This window comes from Rhinolophus sinicus, linkage group LG04 (assembly GCF_036562045.2).
Source record: "Rhinolophus sinicus isolate RSC01 linkage group LG04, ASM3656204v1, whole genome shotgun sequence".
Taxonomy (NCBI): Eukaryota; Metazoa; Chordata; class Mammalia; order Chiroptera; family Rhinolophidae; genus Rhinolophus; species Rhinolophus sinicus.
The window spans coordinates 159561021-159578281 of NC_133754.1; the positions used below are offsets into that span (position 1 = coordinate 159561021).

Sequence of the window (17261 nt, forward strand, 5' to 3'; positions counted from 1 at the left end):
ATATTTTTTATAAGTAGAAATCCTGGAAATGGAATTGCTATATTTTAAAAGTTGTTGGTGTATATATTACAAAATTAATCCTCAAAATGGCTATATACCAGTTTACAACTCTGACTACTAGTAAGGGAATACCAGCTTGTCTTAACCTTCAGTACGGCTGGGGAATGTTTTCAATAATTCCCAATTTAACCGATAAGACAGCATTTCATCTTCATTTCTATTTTCATTACTACTCAAAATTTTAAGCATTTATTGAATTTCTTCTTTGTTGATGGCGTACTATTGATTGGACATTTTTGTTTTTGTGGTGCTTCTCTTTTAACCTTTATTTCATTTTTTTCTCTTCCTGTACTTTATTGGAGCAATTGAATTTTCTTTCATATACACTTTTAAATATTCTAGTTTACATTTTATTTATATTCTCTCTGGTAGTTAATTGTGGATTTTCACATACCTAGAATGATATTTTTCTTATACAGCCTAGAAAGGAAAAACAGATTTCTACATCACCCTCCTAAACAGGATGGGAACTTGGTCATTGTTTTACTTCCCTCTGCATCCACACCTGGCCCTACCCACCTCTCCCTCCTGCCATGTGGGATGCCATCTGGTATTTCAGCTCCAAATTGGCATTTCTGTATCACAATAATTACTTACTTAGACATTTAACTAATTATATATTTTGTTAATTTCTTTGATCATTGTTACTTTTTTCTTTTTTTTTTCCCTAAGGAGGGCACAGCTCACAGTGGCCCATGCAGGGATCGAACTGGCAACCTTGGTGTTATTAGCACCACGCTCTAACCAACTGAGCTAACTGGCCACCCCTGATTGTTGTTACTTTTAAATCCTTCTTCTAGATTCGTTTTTCTTATTTGACAGTTTCCTGCAATATTTCTTTCAGAGAGAGTCTTTTGAGTCCTCGTGTTTTAAAAAATGGCTTATATATATAAATTTGTTTATATGATAAATTTGACTTTATGTATTTATATTATAAATAAATATTTTATTTTATGTCTATATTTATATTTATAAAAATATATGTTATAAATATTTATATTATATAATTTGTATAAATACAAGTTTATATGATACATTTATTTGTTATATGTGTATATATTTAAAATCCTGTGATCAGTATTAACAGTCAGTTTTGCTAATTTCTTGGCCTACTGTTGCTTTTTGCGCCCCTTTACTTCTTCCTACATTTATTCTTCTTGTAGAGAATTTGCACGTGTAATTACCACAGAGAGGTTCTGTATTACTTCTTTTCCTTGGGAGTAAGGTCTTCTATTTGTTGAATTTCTGGCTCCCTTTTGTGGTGTAATCTTTCCTCAAATGTTTGATGGTTCTTGGTTTGTGCTCATTTTTGTGATGGAGCTTTCCACTGGGATATTTGCTTTGGTGGGGGGGCAGCTGCTGCCACGGTTAGTACTAAGGCCTGCTCTCAGTGCAGCAAGGTGGAGGTGGGATGTCTCAGGAGCTGGCCTTCTGGAAGCCAAAGCTCCTGGCCCTCCCAGGTGCCACCTGTGATATGGGCCTTTCTGTCTGTGACCTATGTATACTATTGCCAGGAACATAAACTGCACTGCTCCCGGCTGGCCAGCATGGGTGAGAGGAACTTGGGTCCCTGGGAGACCCCAGTTTATCATTATGTGATCTGTCGGCGGCCCCATCTTGCTTCAACTTCTCGCACTGAGGATGGATAGCACTTCCTGTGTGGTCACACCGTCTGTAGCCGTGTTGACTGAGGCTTTTTCTCCTTGAACTAGTCCCAATCACTCTCCATTGTTCAGGATCTTCTTTCTGGTAGTTTCTGTGTCCTTGATAGATTCCCTTCTTGCTTTTAAATATGGCCATGTTTTCTTTCTTTTTAAAAAACCGACATCTTTTCTATCATTTTGAGGGTTTTGTATGGGACAGAGAGACTGATGTATGTGCTCAGTTGACCTGCCTAAAAGCAGAAGTCTGGCTTTTACAGTTTTATCACATTTCTGACAGCGTAAGTTCCCCCCCCCCCACGACCCCCACCACTTCTAGGATCTTTCAGCTCTATGGTCACATAACTGGGGAACAGTGGGATTTTAAAGACTTACAGGGGACTGCGCCGTGCTCATGGGCTCCCCAGAGGAGTGCTCTTCCCTGAGACATCTGAGGGAAAAGGAGGAGCTGGCCAGGGAAGGAAGCCCAGAGACAGCTGGCTGGATGCGCGGGCGTAGGGAGCAGAGGGAGCAAAGATCAGAGGTGTGAGTGTGCCAAGTGGTGGAGTGGAAGGCAGAGCATGAGTGCAAAGAGTTGTGGGGGCCCAGAAAGGAGGAGGCCCCTTTCAAAGAGAAATCACAGAACTGCTGTCACATGTTTCAGACAGGAGGCCCCAGCAGCAGACTGCAGACTCTGAAGCCTGGAGAGGACAAAGTCCACAGTCTGCCACCTAGATAACCAGTGTGCGGCCCCAGCAGGCCAGCAGTGGGTCAGGAGAGGGCTGATACCCCTTGGGCTCTGGTTATGGAACACTGTGTCCCTGTGAGGGCACTAAAATTGGAGTCTCAGGGCTTCTCACTTGCACAGGACCCTTCCAAGACTCTCGGAGGGTGGGAGACACCTCAGTTAAGTATTTACATGGAGTTATGTTTTCCTTAAAATGTGAAAAAAGTAAGATATTGTTGTAGTTACATTTGGAAAGGATTTCCAAATTATATAAGTTTTGGGCTCCACAGTAGCTGAATCTGCCCCTGACTGTGTCATCAAGAAAGGAAGGAGTTAGATGCAGTTAGCAGCGCAGTTGATTAGGCTGGAGAAGGAAATCTGCAAGATTAGGGAAGACACACCGTAGGTGAGCACGCTGGCTCTGAGAAAGCGAATTTTAAACAGATCAGGTGATCTTAGTGGGCTACAAACCACACTCCTGACGGTGACGGGCAAGGCTGAAGGGTCGGTGACCACCCAGCGACTAGTGATGTCAGTGTGTTTTCTGGCTGTTTTTCAGGACCAGGCAGCTGAATGGCACCTGTGTGGGCTCGGTGGACATGGAGCTCTTCCTCCATTACTCCCTCATCCCATCAGTAAGTAAAGGCGGGGAAAGGCCGAGGAGGGTGGGAAAGGGGAGCTGGGCTGCTTCCAGGTACAGGCTCCCAAGGGACCTGAATAGGTCAGCAGAGAGACGTCAGCTAGATTTCCTTGACTTGCTCTCCTACATTATGCACCAAAAACACAGGCAGAAGACGGCTTTTAATGGCCATATAGCAAGGGACACTGGCTTTTAGAGGAGTCAAAAAAGGCTTTCCTGAGGAAGCAGTGATGGAGCTGAGTTCTGTTGGAAGCTGCAGTAAAGAGCATTTCAGGCAGAAGGGAAAAGCACATGCAAAGTCTCGAGGGAGGGAGAATGGCGAGTGTGAGGAACTGAGAAGGCCGACGTGGCTGGTGCAGAATTGAGTTGTCGCTGTCTGGGGAGGCAGGCAGGGCCAGCCAGGTGGAGCCCTGTGGGCGCTCTGTGTGAAGGAGTTTTGTCTTCATTCTAAGTACAATGGGAAATAATTGGAGTGTTTCCAGCATGAGGGTGGTATGATCAGATTTATGTCTTGAAGTGATCACTCTGATTTCAGTGTAGGGGCTCAGGTTGGAGGTGGGCAAGAGAGGAGACAGGAAGACCATTAGGAGATGGCTGCAGGGGTCCAGGTGAGAGGCAGTTGACGGTGGTCAACTCAAGACATTTGGGAGGTAAAAACAATAGGACTCCATAATGGGTTGGCTAGAGAGGTTAGGGAGCAGGAGAGGCTGAGGATGACTCATTTCCTGACTCGCACAGCTGGAAGGATGGTGGTGTCTGCCATTCACTAGGTAAGGAAAATTAGAAGAGATCCAGGTTTGGGGTGGATGAAGGAATAGCGCAGGGAGGAAAATCATGAGTTCCATGTAAGACATACTGAATTCAAGGAGCTTTCAACACATCAGAAAGAAATGCCAGCAGTGTAGCTGCATGAACAGTTATGGACCTGAAGATTCAAGTTTGTGAGTCTTCTGTGTATTGGTGGCCATTGCGAGCACGGACAGGAGGAGATTGCTGAGGACGAGAGGATCGGGTGATAAGAGGTGTTGTCCTTAGACTGACCTGTGAAGAACTGCAAATCTAGTCGTTGGATGAGGAATGAGCCAGTGAAGGACACTGAGAAGTAATGGAGAAAACCCAGAAAAGCATGGCTGATGGAAGCCTAGGGAAGAGTGTTTCTAAGAGGTGCAAGTGGTCAGCCTTGCAGAATGCTGCTGAGAGGTCAAGCCAGACTTGGGCTTCCAGTTTACATTGGATGGAGCAAGAAGATGGTAATTAGTGATTTTGGCCAGAGGTGTTTCCATGGAGTTATGGGGGTAGAAGCCAGGTTAGGGGGCTGAAGATCAAGTGAGAAGGAAATGGAGGCAGCAAGTGTAGACAAGTCTCAAGAAGTTTCTTGTAAAGGGGGAGAGAAAAAGGGCATCAAGAAAATGACTGAATCCGCAGGAAAGAAAGCAAAGAAGGATTCGCAATGTGATATTTTCACAGATGAGGAAACGAGGTTCAGAGAAGTTAAGTCTTCCTCGCAGCCAGTATGTGGGAGGACTAGATTTGCACTCACGTCCGTTCAGGGCAACACAAAGGAAAGCTCAGTGTAAAACTTTCAGGAAACTCCAGGTGTGTGCAGCCAGCTGCCTGTCTCTGCAGTCTGAGGGGCCCAGACGTTCTGAGCACTCTGCTCACCCACGTGTTCCCTTTCAGCGCAGGCACCGAGGCCGTGCTGGGGAAGAATATTCCCACTGACGCTCTCATCTTCTCTTCCTGTAGCTTTTCATCATTTTGGTCTTATCCTTTCTCCAAAGACGGGAGCACCGCAGGCAGAGAGATGATACTTCTTACCTCCTGACAAACCACTTTGAAATCATCATGTGAGTGGATCACTACAGCTTGGGGTACCCAGTGATTGGGGCCAGCACCACCTGTCAGGCCAGGATAACTCCCAGTTACCTGCCCCCCACCTCTACCCTACCATGGACTGCCCTGCCCTGCCCTGCCCCAACCCAACCCAAGCTCTTGAGAGTTCAGAATTGGCTTCCAAGCCATTACACCCTGGGCACCCAGAGCTGCCCAGAGGTGCTTAAAAACACCTCAGGGGGACTGAGGTCACGATGGGAAAGCCTTCCCTCTCAGGATTATGGCTACCTCAGGATGCAGGAGGGAGAGAGTCCCCTGTTACTGGCAGCAGCAAGCCTGCTGTTGGGATGGCACCATGGGTCATGCCCTAGGAGAACCTGCTGCACCAGAATTCTTCAGTGCCTTTTCTAGCTCTGCCATTCTGTCTCTGCATCCCTGATCATGTTTTTCCTTGAGATCTAATTGTTCATATCTCTGCCTCATCACCCCCTAATAATTAAGAACAATAAAGCAGTTAACATTTATTGCACACTAACTATGACCTAGGCACTGAACCATTTGCTTTGCCCACATTACTTCAGCGAACCCTCTTGCCAGCCTACCATGGTGAAGATTGTTAGTGTCATGTAATGGATGAATAAACTCAGGCTCAGAGAGGTTAAGTGACTTGCCGAAGGCCACACAGCTAACAAGTGATAAGAACATTGACCCAGGTTTGGTTGATATTTGCTCTGATTCCCCCAGTGTTACAACCTAAGCACGCTTAAGCACGTGGACATGCTGAGGCTTCAGCCTTGGGCTCTGGAGAAGGGAGAGGAGGCCAGGATGTCAGGACTGAGGCCAGGGGTGACCTGAGCTGCAGGGTGAGAGAAATCCAATGGCAATGTCCAAGGACCACACATGCAGCTCGAGTCAGCAGACTCATTCTGGATACTACCCCTTGGAGCAGTCAGCCCCGCTCAAGTTGCCAGGTCTAAGCCACATGGGCTGGGGCACAGAGAAAAACTGAGGCTGGAGGTCCAAGGCGATCAGTCTCTGCCCTGGGCATTTGGCATGTTGGACCTGGTGCAGGACTTTTTACGAAGTAGGAGCTTTCCATGAATCATGTTAAACTGCTTTGAATAAAATTGATAATGGCACAATTCGCTTGTTCCCTGGCCACTTTCCCATCAAAATCTCTGATCTTCTGAGTAATTTTGGTCCACCGTCTTTACTTATTAATAACCCCTCACATGTACATGGCACTCCACCGTTTATAAAGCAGTTCTTCATTTGCCGTCTACAATGTCTCTCTGATAAGAGGAGAGCAGGGGTTTCCATCTCTGTTTTAAAGATAGGGAAACTGAGTCTCACATAGCTTTTAAGTGCCACAGGTGAGATCGATTAGAATTCAATTCAATTCAATAAAGTGCGTGTCCATGAATGTGCAGTGAGCACCTAATCTTTTCAAGATCCTATGCGAGGTCCTCACCCCAGAGGAGTTTATGGTTTAATAAGCGAGTGATGACACAAAGGGAAGTGTGGTGAATCAGGGCCACAAACTCAGTACTGAGGGGCCACTGACAGGGCAGCAGGGAGGAGTGCCGGAATGGGAGTGGGCGATCGGAAGGCCTTGCAGTACGGGGGCCTTCTGAGCTGATCCTGGGAGAGAACATGAGAGAGCCAGATGGGCAGGAAGGTGAGATCCAGGCCCTACCTCCCTGCCCATAATGCATTGCTCTCAGTGCTACCTTGAGTTTTCACTTAGGTCTGCTTCAAATGGCACTTTGCTGGGAAAGCCTTTTCTTTTTGCCAATGCAATTGCATACTCTGATACAGACAGATCTCTTTTGGTTAGAAGAAACAGATATCCAAGTAAAGCTTGTTTTCATAAAAGGAAAAGATAGGATTTTTTAAATAAAGTTACAGGGATCTCACAGATACTGGCAAGGCTGGCCTCATGGGCACTGGTGCTCTTGAGAGGGGCATCTCTGGGAGACGGATTCTTTCTCTCTGTGTCACTGGGACTCCCTCAGTACTATTTTACCGTTTTCCTCTCTACTACCTGCCTTAGGATCTCTGCTTCCTTAGAACCTCAACTTGCCTCTAGCACTGATTCTGATCCCAACTTGGCATGATTTTCCAGAATAGAATATTAACAGCTAACTGGCTCATATCCTCAGGGTCATAAATCCGAAATATAAGACCAGGCATCTGATTGGCCCATCCAAAGTCACATGGTCACCCATAGTCCAGTTGACTGTGTCTAGGAAGGCATGATCACATGGAACCAGCACAGCTGATGATGCCGAGACCTTCCCAGGGATATTGGAAACCAGAACTCTCACAGATTGTGGCTGGGTGCAGGGCAGGCTTCCCATGGTCTCTTGAGTCATATTGCCTATGTCTCTCACAGATGAAATTCGTTCCGTTTTGCTTGTTGTCATGACTACTGGGGTCCTTGCTTGTGTCCTCCTGGACTTAGAGAACCTCAAGGGAAAGACTTGTCTTCCTCACTTCCATACCCCGAGCCCATGCCCCAGAATTGGCACCGAGGGCCTAGGAAAATGTCAGTTGACATGAATAGTTCACTCCCCAATAATTCCCCCCTCAGGATGGGATGAAGACTTGGGAGATGAAATGTGGGAATGTCTCAGCGCCACCTTCTGGCCTCATGAGCTGTTTCTCTTGTTCACAGACCTCTGGACTTCCTGGGCACTTTTAGTAACCGATGGTCCTATGGAATCGCCTTCGGGGCCACAGCCAATAAGATCATGTTCTTGTTCTCGGAAGGCTACCAGCCCCTGCAGATCCCGCAGTGGGCCCAAGGTACCAGGGCTGCCTCACACCTGCTGGGACTTTTGCCTCGCCCAGAAAGTCTCAAAGCTTTTTTGGGGGGCCTTGCTTCCAGTTAGATTCAGAGGTCATTTAGACATAGTAGAACAAAGGTTCAGAAAGTAGGTTCACCACCACCCATCCTAAAAATCTCTCTTGAGTCATAGCCGTGGCTACCTTCTTGATATCAGTAGGCTAGGCCCTCAATAGGATACTCCTCTAAGAACAGGTCTTATTTCTTTGGCCATTGGTCTGGGGCATCTTAGTTCTCCACGTCTCATGCTCTCCCTGAAATAGCAACTCTAATCTACAGGTTCAACCATCCCTAATATGGCAGCTTCCAAACCTCTCTATCCAGCCAGTTTTCTCTCATGGGCTCCAAGCCTCTATGAGCCGATGCCTACTAATGTCTAATTAGTTTCTAGGGAAATGCAAATTAAAACCAAAATGATATATCACCACATACCTCTTAGAGGTATACAATTTAAGTTTTGACAAGTGTTTACATCTATGAAATCATCACCACAATCAAGATAATGAATCACAGAAATTTTTTTTTAAGGAGGGCACAGCTCACAGTGGCCCATGCGGGGATCTAACCGACAACCTTGGTGTTATTAGCACCACTCTCTAACCAACTGAACTAACCGGCCGCCTGAACCACAGAAGTTAACTTGTTCCTCTTTGTAATCTTTCTTTGCCACCCGATCCTGTCACTGCCCCCATCTCCAGGCAATTACATATAAATGGAATCATACATATGTACACATGGAATCATTTCATATGTATGTATGGAATCATACATACAAACACACATACATACAAAATGTACTTGTTTTTTGTCTTTTTTTGGGAGGTCTAGTTTCTTTCACACAGCATAGTTATTTTGAGGTTCATACATGTTTAACATGTATCAGAAATTAATTCCTTTTTCATTACTGAATAGTATTCTACTAGATGGAGATACCACAGTTAGTTTATCCATTCACCTGTTTTGATTTATTTTCAGTTTTTAACTTACAAATAAAGCTTCTATGAACATTACACCTCTTTGTATGTAACCACGTTTCCATTTTTCTTGGGTAAATTCTTAAGAGTCGAATGGCTGGATTATATAGATCATATAGTAGATTATGCTTTTTAAGAAACTGTCAAACTCTTTTCCAAAGTGATTATTCCATGTTAGATTACCACCATCAGTATATGAGCGTCCCAGTTTCTCTGTATCCTTGGCAACGCATGGTCAGTCTTTTTAATTTTAGCCATTCTAAGAGGCATGTAGTGGTATCTTTTAATTTGCATTTTCGTAATGACTAATGATGTTGAGCATGTTTTCATGTGCTTATTTGCTATCTCTGTACCTTTTTTGGTGAAGTGTCTGTTCAAATTATTTGCCTATGTTAAGAAAATTGGGGTTTTTTTCTTCTTATTGCATTTTGAGAGTTCTTTATATAATCTGTACACAAATCTTTTATCAGATGTATGAATTGCAAATATTTTCTCCCAGTCTGTGGTTTGTATTTTCATTCTACCGACAGTTTCTTTTGTAGCGCTGACGTTTAAAATTTTGATGAAATTCAATTTATTAATTTCTTCTTTTGTGAATCATGAAACTATGATTCATAAGAAATCATGATGATAAGAAATCATGCTTATAAGAAAGCATATAATAAATTTTATATAAGAAATCTTTGCCTAAGCTAAGGTCATGTAGATTTTTCTCCTATTTTTTGTTTTTTAGAAGTTTTGTAGTCTTAGGATATTTTGCATTTAGGCCTGTGATACATTTTGAGTTAACGTTTTTGGATGTAGTATGAGATATGTATTGAAGTTCCTTTTCTTGCCTGTGGATATCCATTTGTTCCAGCACTAGTTGTTACTAAATTGCCTTTGTACCTTTGTGGAAAGTCCATTCTGGACTCTATTCTGTTCCATTGCTCTGCAATGTGCAAGGGTTCCAATTTCTCCACATCCTAGCCAACCCTTGTTATTTTCTGATCTTTTAAATTACAGCCATCATAGTCGATGTGAAGTAGTATCTAATTGTTGTCTTGATTCGCATTTCCCTAAAGACCAATGATGTTGGCATCTGGCTGGGCAAGAACAATATATACCCTCATTACATCCTCGTACTTTCTGTTGGCTTCTTCCCTCCCTTTTTTTCTGGACCCACCAGCTCCTAATGTTCTGTTCTTATTTTGGATTCTTACTGCACTGTTCTGAGAGGGGACTTAGATGTTAATTAGACAGAGTTCATGGGACCCAGATAACTCTAGCATCTTCAGACCTCCCTCAGGTCTGCTTATTTGAACCTATGAACCATGACCTTCAACAGCTTGCTCAGTCGCAGCTGTTATTTCAGCTTCAATTTCCTATGAGTAAGTATCTGCTGGCAATTTGGGGTTCCTTTGTTCTCAGGCCTTCAGATATCCCATTGCCTTCCCTCTGCTTCCTCTTACTCAGATGTTATAATATCAAATGGGTCTTGTCACCTAGAGGTGTTGTAGATTTTGTGTTTGGGTTTTGATTTTGCCGTCTTAGTTGTTCTGTCTGCTTCTGTGGCAGCAGCAAGTGAATAAACTTATGCTGTCGCAGCTTCTATCCTCATAGCAATTGTTTCTTTCATATTGTCTTTTCCTGCCAGTCATCTGCCACTCACATTCACACAAATAACTAGCCCCAATCAGCCACCTCCTATCCTTTGAGTGAGGAATGTCCTTCCCTTCTTCTCTCCATCCTCAAACACCTGCTTGTATGTCATGGCCTTGCTAAATGTCACTGGCTCCCAGAAGCCTTCCCTGACACACAGACCCCAGGTGAGGTCTGGCTTTCTCCTCTTGTCCCCACAGCAGGTTGCATGTACCTCTATTACCATACGTATCACCACACTCCCCTCCGTATCTCCCCTACGGGACTATAAGGGGCTCAGAGCAAGAACCTTGTTCATTCCTTCTATGTCCCTAGTGCCTGGCTCAGGACCCAGCTCAAAGCAGACACTTAGTGAGGGTTACCTTGCATGATTAGATTTTATTGCATCCTGTTAGCCTATCTCAGAGCTAATTAGTGGCAGAATTAATGTTATCATTGATATATATATATATATATATATATATATATATATATATATACACACAGTATTACAGTTTACAAGAGGGTTTTGCAAATCACCACTCTTTGTGCTGCTATGGTACATTTACAGTGCTTTACTGTCAGTGATAATTTTTTGCTCATTTGTTTGTTCATCTGTGTGGTCTGTTTCCAGCCATTATATTGTGAGCTAATCAAAGGTAGGGACCAAGTCTTCTTTATCTCAATAGGTAGCCCAGTGCCTGGCGTGGATGGGGTACCAGGAAGGGTCTGTTGCATGAATGAATGAGAGGCATTCCTTCATTCCTCCTTGTGCTAAGCTGGGGCTTGTCCACTCATCTCCTTGGGTCCTGTGGCCCATGACTGCGAGTCAGCATGAAGCCTCACAGCTTCTCTGGGCCTCCCCTGCGCCGGTGAGAAGAACTCACAACATCTCTGGCCCTGTCTCTCCCAGCCTTTGTGCTTCTGATTGGAGGCATCGAAGTTGGCCTGTCCCACCTCCCCTTCTTTGCCTGCCTCTCATCGGAGTTCCGGCTGGTCAGCTCCATCCTGGGCTTCAGCTACTCTCTGACCTGGTAAGACAGACTCTGCCTGCCTGCCCTCCTGCGATTCCTTTGGCTGTGGCTGAACTCTGGACAAAGGGCTGGAGGTGACCTGAGAACTCTCCTTGGGAGGGCACCTTTGCCCAGAACTGAAGCCCGGGGGGGTGGAGTGGGTGACTGGTCCATGGTCCCACTGCAGCCGCTCCTGGGGACTGCACTGGAGGCTTCCGAAGCTCAGGCCAGCATTCCCTCTGTTTCATATGAGGCCGCTCATGATTATTCTCAGTAGTCAGAGATGTAGAAGAATTCATTTCTGTAAATTGGCGGGAGTCCCTCTGGTGGAAGCAGGAGTCCTGTGTGGTTGCTGCTTCTCTGGAGGCCAGGAGGAAGTGCTTGTGCCTCAGTGGGCATTCAGGGCCATCTCAGTCTCTCTCTGTGTCTCCACCCCGACCAGAGTCTAGCACACGTACCAGTCAGTCGTATAAAACCCCTACGTCGCTTCACCCATCCACTTAGTCACTCAGCACACATGCTGTGACCTCCCCACAATGAGCCAGGGAATATGCCGGAAACCAGACGTGAATCAGGCATTCTGGCCTCTTTGTCTATATGTTGCTCTTCTCCATGGCATCATCTTCCCCAACCTGGCCCAGTGACAGATATGCGCTCATCCTTTGTAGATTGTCGCCCTCACGGGTGGGAGCTTCCTGGCCCTTTTGCGGAGCTCTGTGCCCTCAGCACTGGCACCACCCCGGCACAGAGCTGGCCCCAGGGAATATTTGCGGACTGGATAATCCCACAGACAATTCCACTCTCCAGCCCTGAGAGACTCATTTCCTTGCTTGCGTCCCCTTTACGGGGCCTGTATCCCCCACAGCATTTTCTGTGGGGCAGGGGTCCCAGGCCCAGTGTGCCGGCCACTACAGGGGGCTCACAAGTCCCTGGCATACCAATGGCTGCAATTCCAAACTTTGTAGTGGCTTGCTTTTAAAAAATTAAAAGAGAGAGAGGGTATTCCGCGTTACATGTAGAGTAATATCAGCCTCTGGCAGACCTTTTGACCGGGAGAAGAAATGGTAGCAGGAACTGCTCAGCAGCTTGAGCACCATGAGTCTGACCTGAGCTTGAACATGACCAGGAGTGTATGTTCAGTGGGGATAAAGCCTTGAAGCTCATTCCCTAGGGAAGTGTTTACAGACAAGGCCATGTCCAGGCAGAAAGAGCCTCAGCCCCAGAGTTAGGAGACCTGGGTCTTGGTCCTGGTTCTGGGTGTGACTCTGAACTAATCCCTCCCCCTCTCTGGGCTTCAGTCCCGCACCTGAGTGATGGGGGAGGGGGGGTGAGATCTCTCTGGGTATTCCTGTTCTGCCGTTGCGGATTCTCCCGTGAGGGCTTGTTAAATGAATTTAGTTGCATGTACTTAGGCACAAGCAGGTGCCTGATCCAGGTGGGATGTACTGGAGGCCTGGGAACCAGCCCTCCTAAGGAGGATGGGAGGGAGAAGTAACTCTAGGTCGCAGGGATCTGGGCTGTTTTCACAGCAGCTGTGCTGGGAGGGACCCCAGTACCCCATGGCTTGTTTCTCTCCTGCAGGTTTGCTGTCACCATCCTTCACATCACACAGTGTCCCCATGGGCAGGTGAGTCCTTGCTGAGTTTTGTTTAGCGTATTCGATCCTGTCACATGGTCAGCTCACTGTGTGACCTTGGACAAGCCTCTGCCACTCTCCAGGCCCCAGCTCCCTCCTATGTGCAAAAGGGGATTCGGAGCCACTTGTGAAACGTCCGCTGTATAGCATCTTAGGTTCAGCAGGGTGCTTGTCTACAGACAGATGTTCTCTCAGTTCATGCTCAGAGCAGCCCCTCAAGGTGGGGAAGGTCTCAGCAAACCTGTTTTATAGGTGAGGACACTGAGGCCCATGTTTTTGGAGTAACTCTTAAGAAGCAGCAGATCTGGGAGTCAAGACCAAAGCTCATGTCTTTCCACTCCTTCGTGTAGCCTCAGTTTCTTTGTCTATAAAATGGGAGACTCGGACTAAATGAACCTCTTCCAGCTTTGCCATGCATTGTCCTTCTCAGAATTGGGAGAAACTGGTTCATCTGTTTAGCCCTGTGCCCCAGGAACAGGAGCAAGATGAAAGAGGGGGTGTCACTGCACCTAGAAAGTTTTTTAGGCAGGTGGGGGAGCACAAGTTGGCCACCTGGGCCACGGGAGCCTTGTCAGAGCTTTCGAATCTTCCAGAGGCTCTTTTGAAATTCAAAATATTCACGGTTAGTTGGGGGAGAGGGCAGGTTCTCACTTCTTTGCTCAGAGTCACTAACTTTAAGAACTGTTAGGTACTAGTTGTTCTAGGCTCAGTGCCAATCATTAGCCATAGAATCCTCAACACTTTCAAGACTGTATTAGTGCCACCCCACTTCACTGGTAAGAAGTGGGGCTAACGTGACTAACACATGGACTAGAATCCAGGCTAAGGTCATCATAAGGATCTCGTCTCATGTTTTCAAATGTATTCGTGAAAACATTCTTTATAAAAATGAGATCTAGGAAAGAGTCTAAAATGTCAAAGATTAGTAGAAAGCGTGAGTAAATTTGGTTCATCTAAATAACGCACTGTCCTGTAGCATTGAAAGTGATATTGACAAATAATTTGTAACAATGTGGGGGAATGATTAAAATACACACAGACCTTTATGATTGGTGCAATTTCAGTTTATAACAGATAGAGATATTTGGATATAGATACAAATGAAAAACACTGAAATATTGACAGTGGTTATGTCTAAGCTGTAAGCACACGTTAGAGAGGAGGATGAAGGGAAGAGACGAGCCCTGTACATCTCAGCATGTCTCTATCCTGCACCCTAACATCACGACATTAAGATGCTGATTTCCCGTGGGGGAAATGTAATAAAATATGAAACCAAGCACAATACTTCTGAAAGACGTCACAATACTATTTGTCTTAAAACAGTGATTAAAAAAAAAAAAAAAAAACAGTGGAAAAAAGAAAACTTTTCCCCATCAAAATGAAGCCAAAACCACAGGAAAAGTAGGAGCACAGTCTTGAGAGATATTTTACTGATGGGAGCTTGTTTGCCTCTCAACATGATGGAAGTTATGGCCCCACCCTTCCTCCCTTCTTTCCTCTCTTCCTCTCCCTCTTTCTCCCCTCTCTGCCTCTCCCTCCCTCCCTCTATTTCTCTCTTTCCCCTCTTCATTCCTCCCTTCTCTGTCTCCCCCTCCACCCTCCCATTATCCCTCCCTTCTTCTTTCTCTTGTGTGTATTTTCCAAAAGGAGCATTTAATACTTAATCAGGAAAAAGCCGTGAAAGCCCTTTGTATAAAAGAAAACGGGGGTGCTAAGACTCCAATCCAGGGCTGCTGGACTCCAAGTCCACTGCTTGTTCCAATGCTGTGTGGCTGGGGAAGCAGGATCCCAGCTCTGAGAGCATGGGCCTGGGTGGGACCCGGCTGGGCAGGCAGACTCCTGCCCACAGCTTCACCAGATCCCTGCCCTGCTCCATCTAGAGCTAGTGCCCAGTGGTCTGCTTCTGTTGCAGTTTTTGGGGAGGTACGAGACCCTCGTGTTCTACTGGCCCACACTGCTGTGCCTGTTCTTCCTGCTGGGCTGCTTTCTACACATGTTCGTCAAGACTCTGAGGGTCCACCTGGGCTGGGAGCTCCAGACGGTGAGTACTAAGTATAAGCACTGTGTGTGTCCTGACAGGTTTAGTCTTCACAACAGTGTTGTGAGGTACCGTGTTTCCCCAAAAATAAGACCGGGTCTTATATTAATTTTTGCTCCAAAAGATGCATTAGGGCTTACGTTCAGGGGATGTCATCTGAAAAATCATGCCAAGGCTTATTTTCTAGTTAGGTCTTATTTTCGGGGAAACATGGTAGGTACTATTACTCCTCTCATTCTGTATTAGGAAACTTGGACCCAGAGAGATGACTTGTGTTACTGAAGGTCACGTGCTTAGTCTGTAGCAGAGCCAGAACAGGAACCCAGACAGTCTGGTTGGTCTGGTTGTTGAGGCTCTTTCTCTCTTAACCGCCATTCTTCTTATTCTAATTCTTTGAGGTATAAAGTTAGGTTGTTTGAGATGTTTCTTTTTCTTAATGTAGATATTTACCACTACACACTTCCCTCTTAGAACTGCTCTTGCTACATCCCGTAAGTTTTGGTGTGTTGTCTTTCCATTTTCATTTGTTTTAAGATATTTTTTGATTTCCCTTTTGATTTCCTCTTTGACCCATTGGTTGTTCAGGAGTGTATTGTTTAACTTCCACTTATTTGTAAATTTTCCAATTTTCTTCCTGTTACTGATTTCTAGCTTTAGGCCATTATGGTCAGAAAAGATACTTGATATTGAAATTTGTTAAGACTTGTTTTGTGGCCTACCATATGATCTATCCTGGAGAATGCTCCATGTGCTCTTGAGAAGAATGTATGTTCTGCTACTGTTAGATGGAACGTTCTGATATGTTTATTTGGTCCATTTGGTCCATAGAATTGTTCATGTCACCTGTTTCCTTACTGATTTTCTCACTTGCTTATCCATTGTTGAAAGTATGGTGTTGAGGTTTCCTACTATTGTTGTGTTGCTGTTTACTTATCCCTTCAATTCTGTTAATATTTACTTTATTTAGTTGGGTGTGTATATATTTACAATTGTTAAATTCTCCTGAGGAATTGACTTTATCATTAATATACACGTATGTGCTGCCAAAGTGAGCAAACCCCTTTATCATTATACAGTGACCTTTTTTGTCTCTTTTGATAGTTTTTGACTTAAAGTCTATTTTGTCTCATTTAAGTATAGCCATTCCTACTCGCTTGTGGTTACCATTTGTATGAAATATCTTTTCCTATTCCTTATGCTCACCCCATGTGTGTCCTTAAAGAAAAAAAAAATCTATTCAGCCACTCTGTCTTTTGACTGGATAATTTAATCTATTTACATTTAAAGGAATTATTGATGGGTCAGGACTTAATATTGCCATTTTGTTAATTTTCTGTTTTGTAATAATTCCTTTCTTGCTTTCTTTGTGATGTGGTGATATTTTTTGTAGTGGTATGTTTTAATTTGTTTTTCTTTTATCTTTTGTGTACATAAAATAGGCCAGGCTTTTTCTTCATGGTTACCATGAGGCTCACATAAAACTTAGTTGTAGCAGTCTATTTTAAGTTAATAACAACTTTAATTACATAGAAAAACTCCATACCTTCACTCCACTTACCCCCATGGGAGAATTTGCAGGCCACAGGGGTCTCTGTGCACTGAGCTGTGCCACCTTGGAGGATGGTGACATTTGGTAAAATGAAACTGTTCTTCTTACCCTCTTCAATGCATCTATTATCAGAATTTTTGCTTGACTGAGGTCCTGGAACCCCCTAGGTGCATTCTTGGGCTCCCACAAAGGTACTCTCATCTGTGAATGGTTGTCAACATTGCTGTATCTGAGTGGGCACAGGGCCTGGAACCCCCTATTCCTCCATTTTGCTGACATCACTCACTCAGGGTTCTAACCAGATCTTTTGTACTCTACCCAACATCTGCGATGTATAAGATTTCATCTCATAGCATGTAAAATTTACGTATTCAATCTATGTAACAAACTAGGTAACTATTGTGGAAAGCTCAGTACATTTGGAGAAGACACTTCAAAACGTACCATTAAAGTTTATTTCTTTAAATACTACAAAATAAGAAATGAGCAAAAGAAACTCCTATTCGTAAGAAGTAAAAACACTGGAATTTTGGGTGTTATCATTCCTGAAACAGTATTTTGCACGATGATGGGAAATCACCAAATCTCAAAGAGAAAAAGGAGTTCACCGGACAATGACTGGTGCAGTTAATAAGCAGAAGTAAAGGAAAGCCAGCCCTTTGTCTGGTGTTTCATGAAAG

General features: G+C 44.7%; 1 protein-coding gene across 2 annotated transcripts in view; it reads left to right on the top strand.

Moving 5' to 3' along the window:
• LOC109446085 (stimulated by retinoic acid gene 6 protein-like) overlaps window positions 1-17261 on the top strand; it is a 46241-nt gene that overhangs the window by 14193 nt on the left and 14787 nt on the right. For both annotated transcript variants that reach the window (XM_074330743.1, XM_019729171.2), the window contains exons 2-7: window positions 2987-3062; window positions 4814-4914; window positions 7578-7708; window positions 11256-11376; window positions 12937-12982; window positions 14907-15035. In XM_074330743.1, the coding sequence (XP_074186844.1) occupies window positions 3027-3062; window positions 4814-4914; window positions 7578-7708; window positions 11256-11376; window positions 12937-12982; window positions 14907-15035 (564 nt within the window). In that variant the 5' untranslated portion in view covers window positions 2987-3026. The remainder of the gene's footprint in view (window positions 1-2986; window positions 3063-4813; window positions 4915-7577; window positions 7709-11255; window positions 11377-12936; window positions 12983-14906; window positions 15036-17261) is intronic.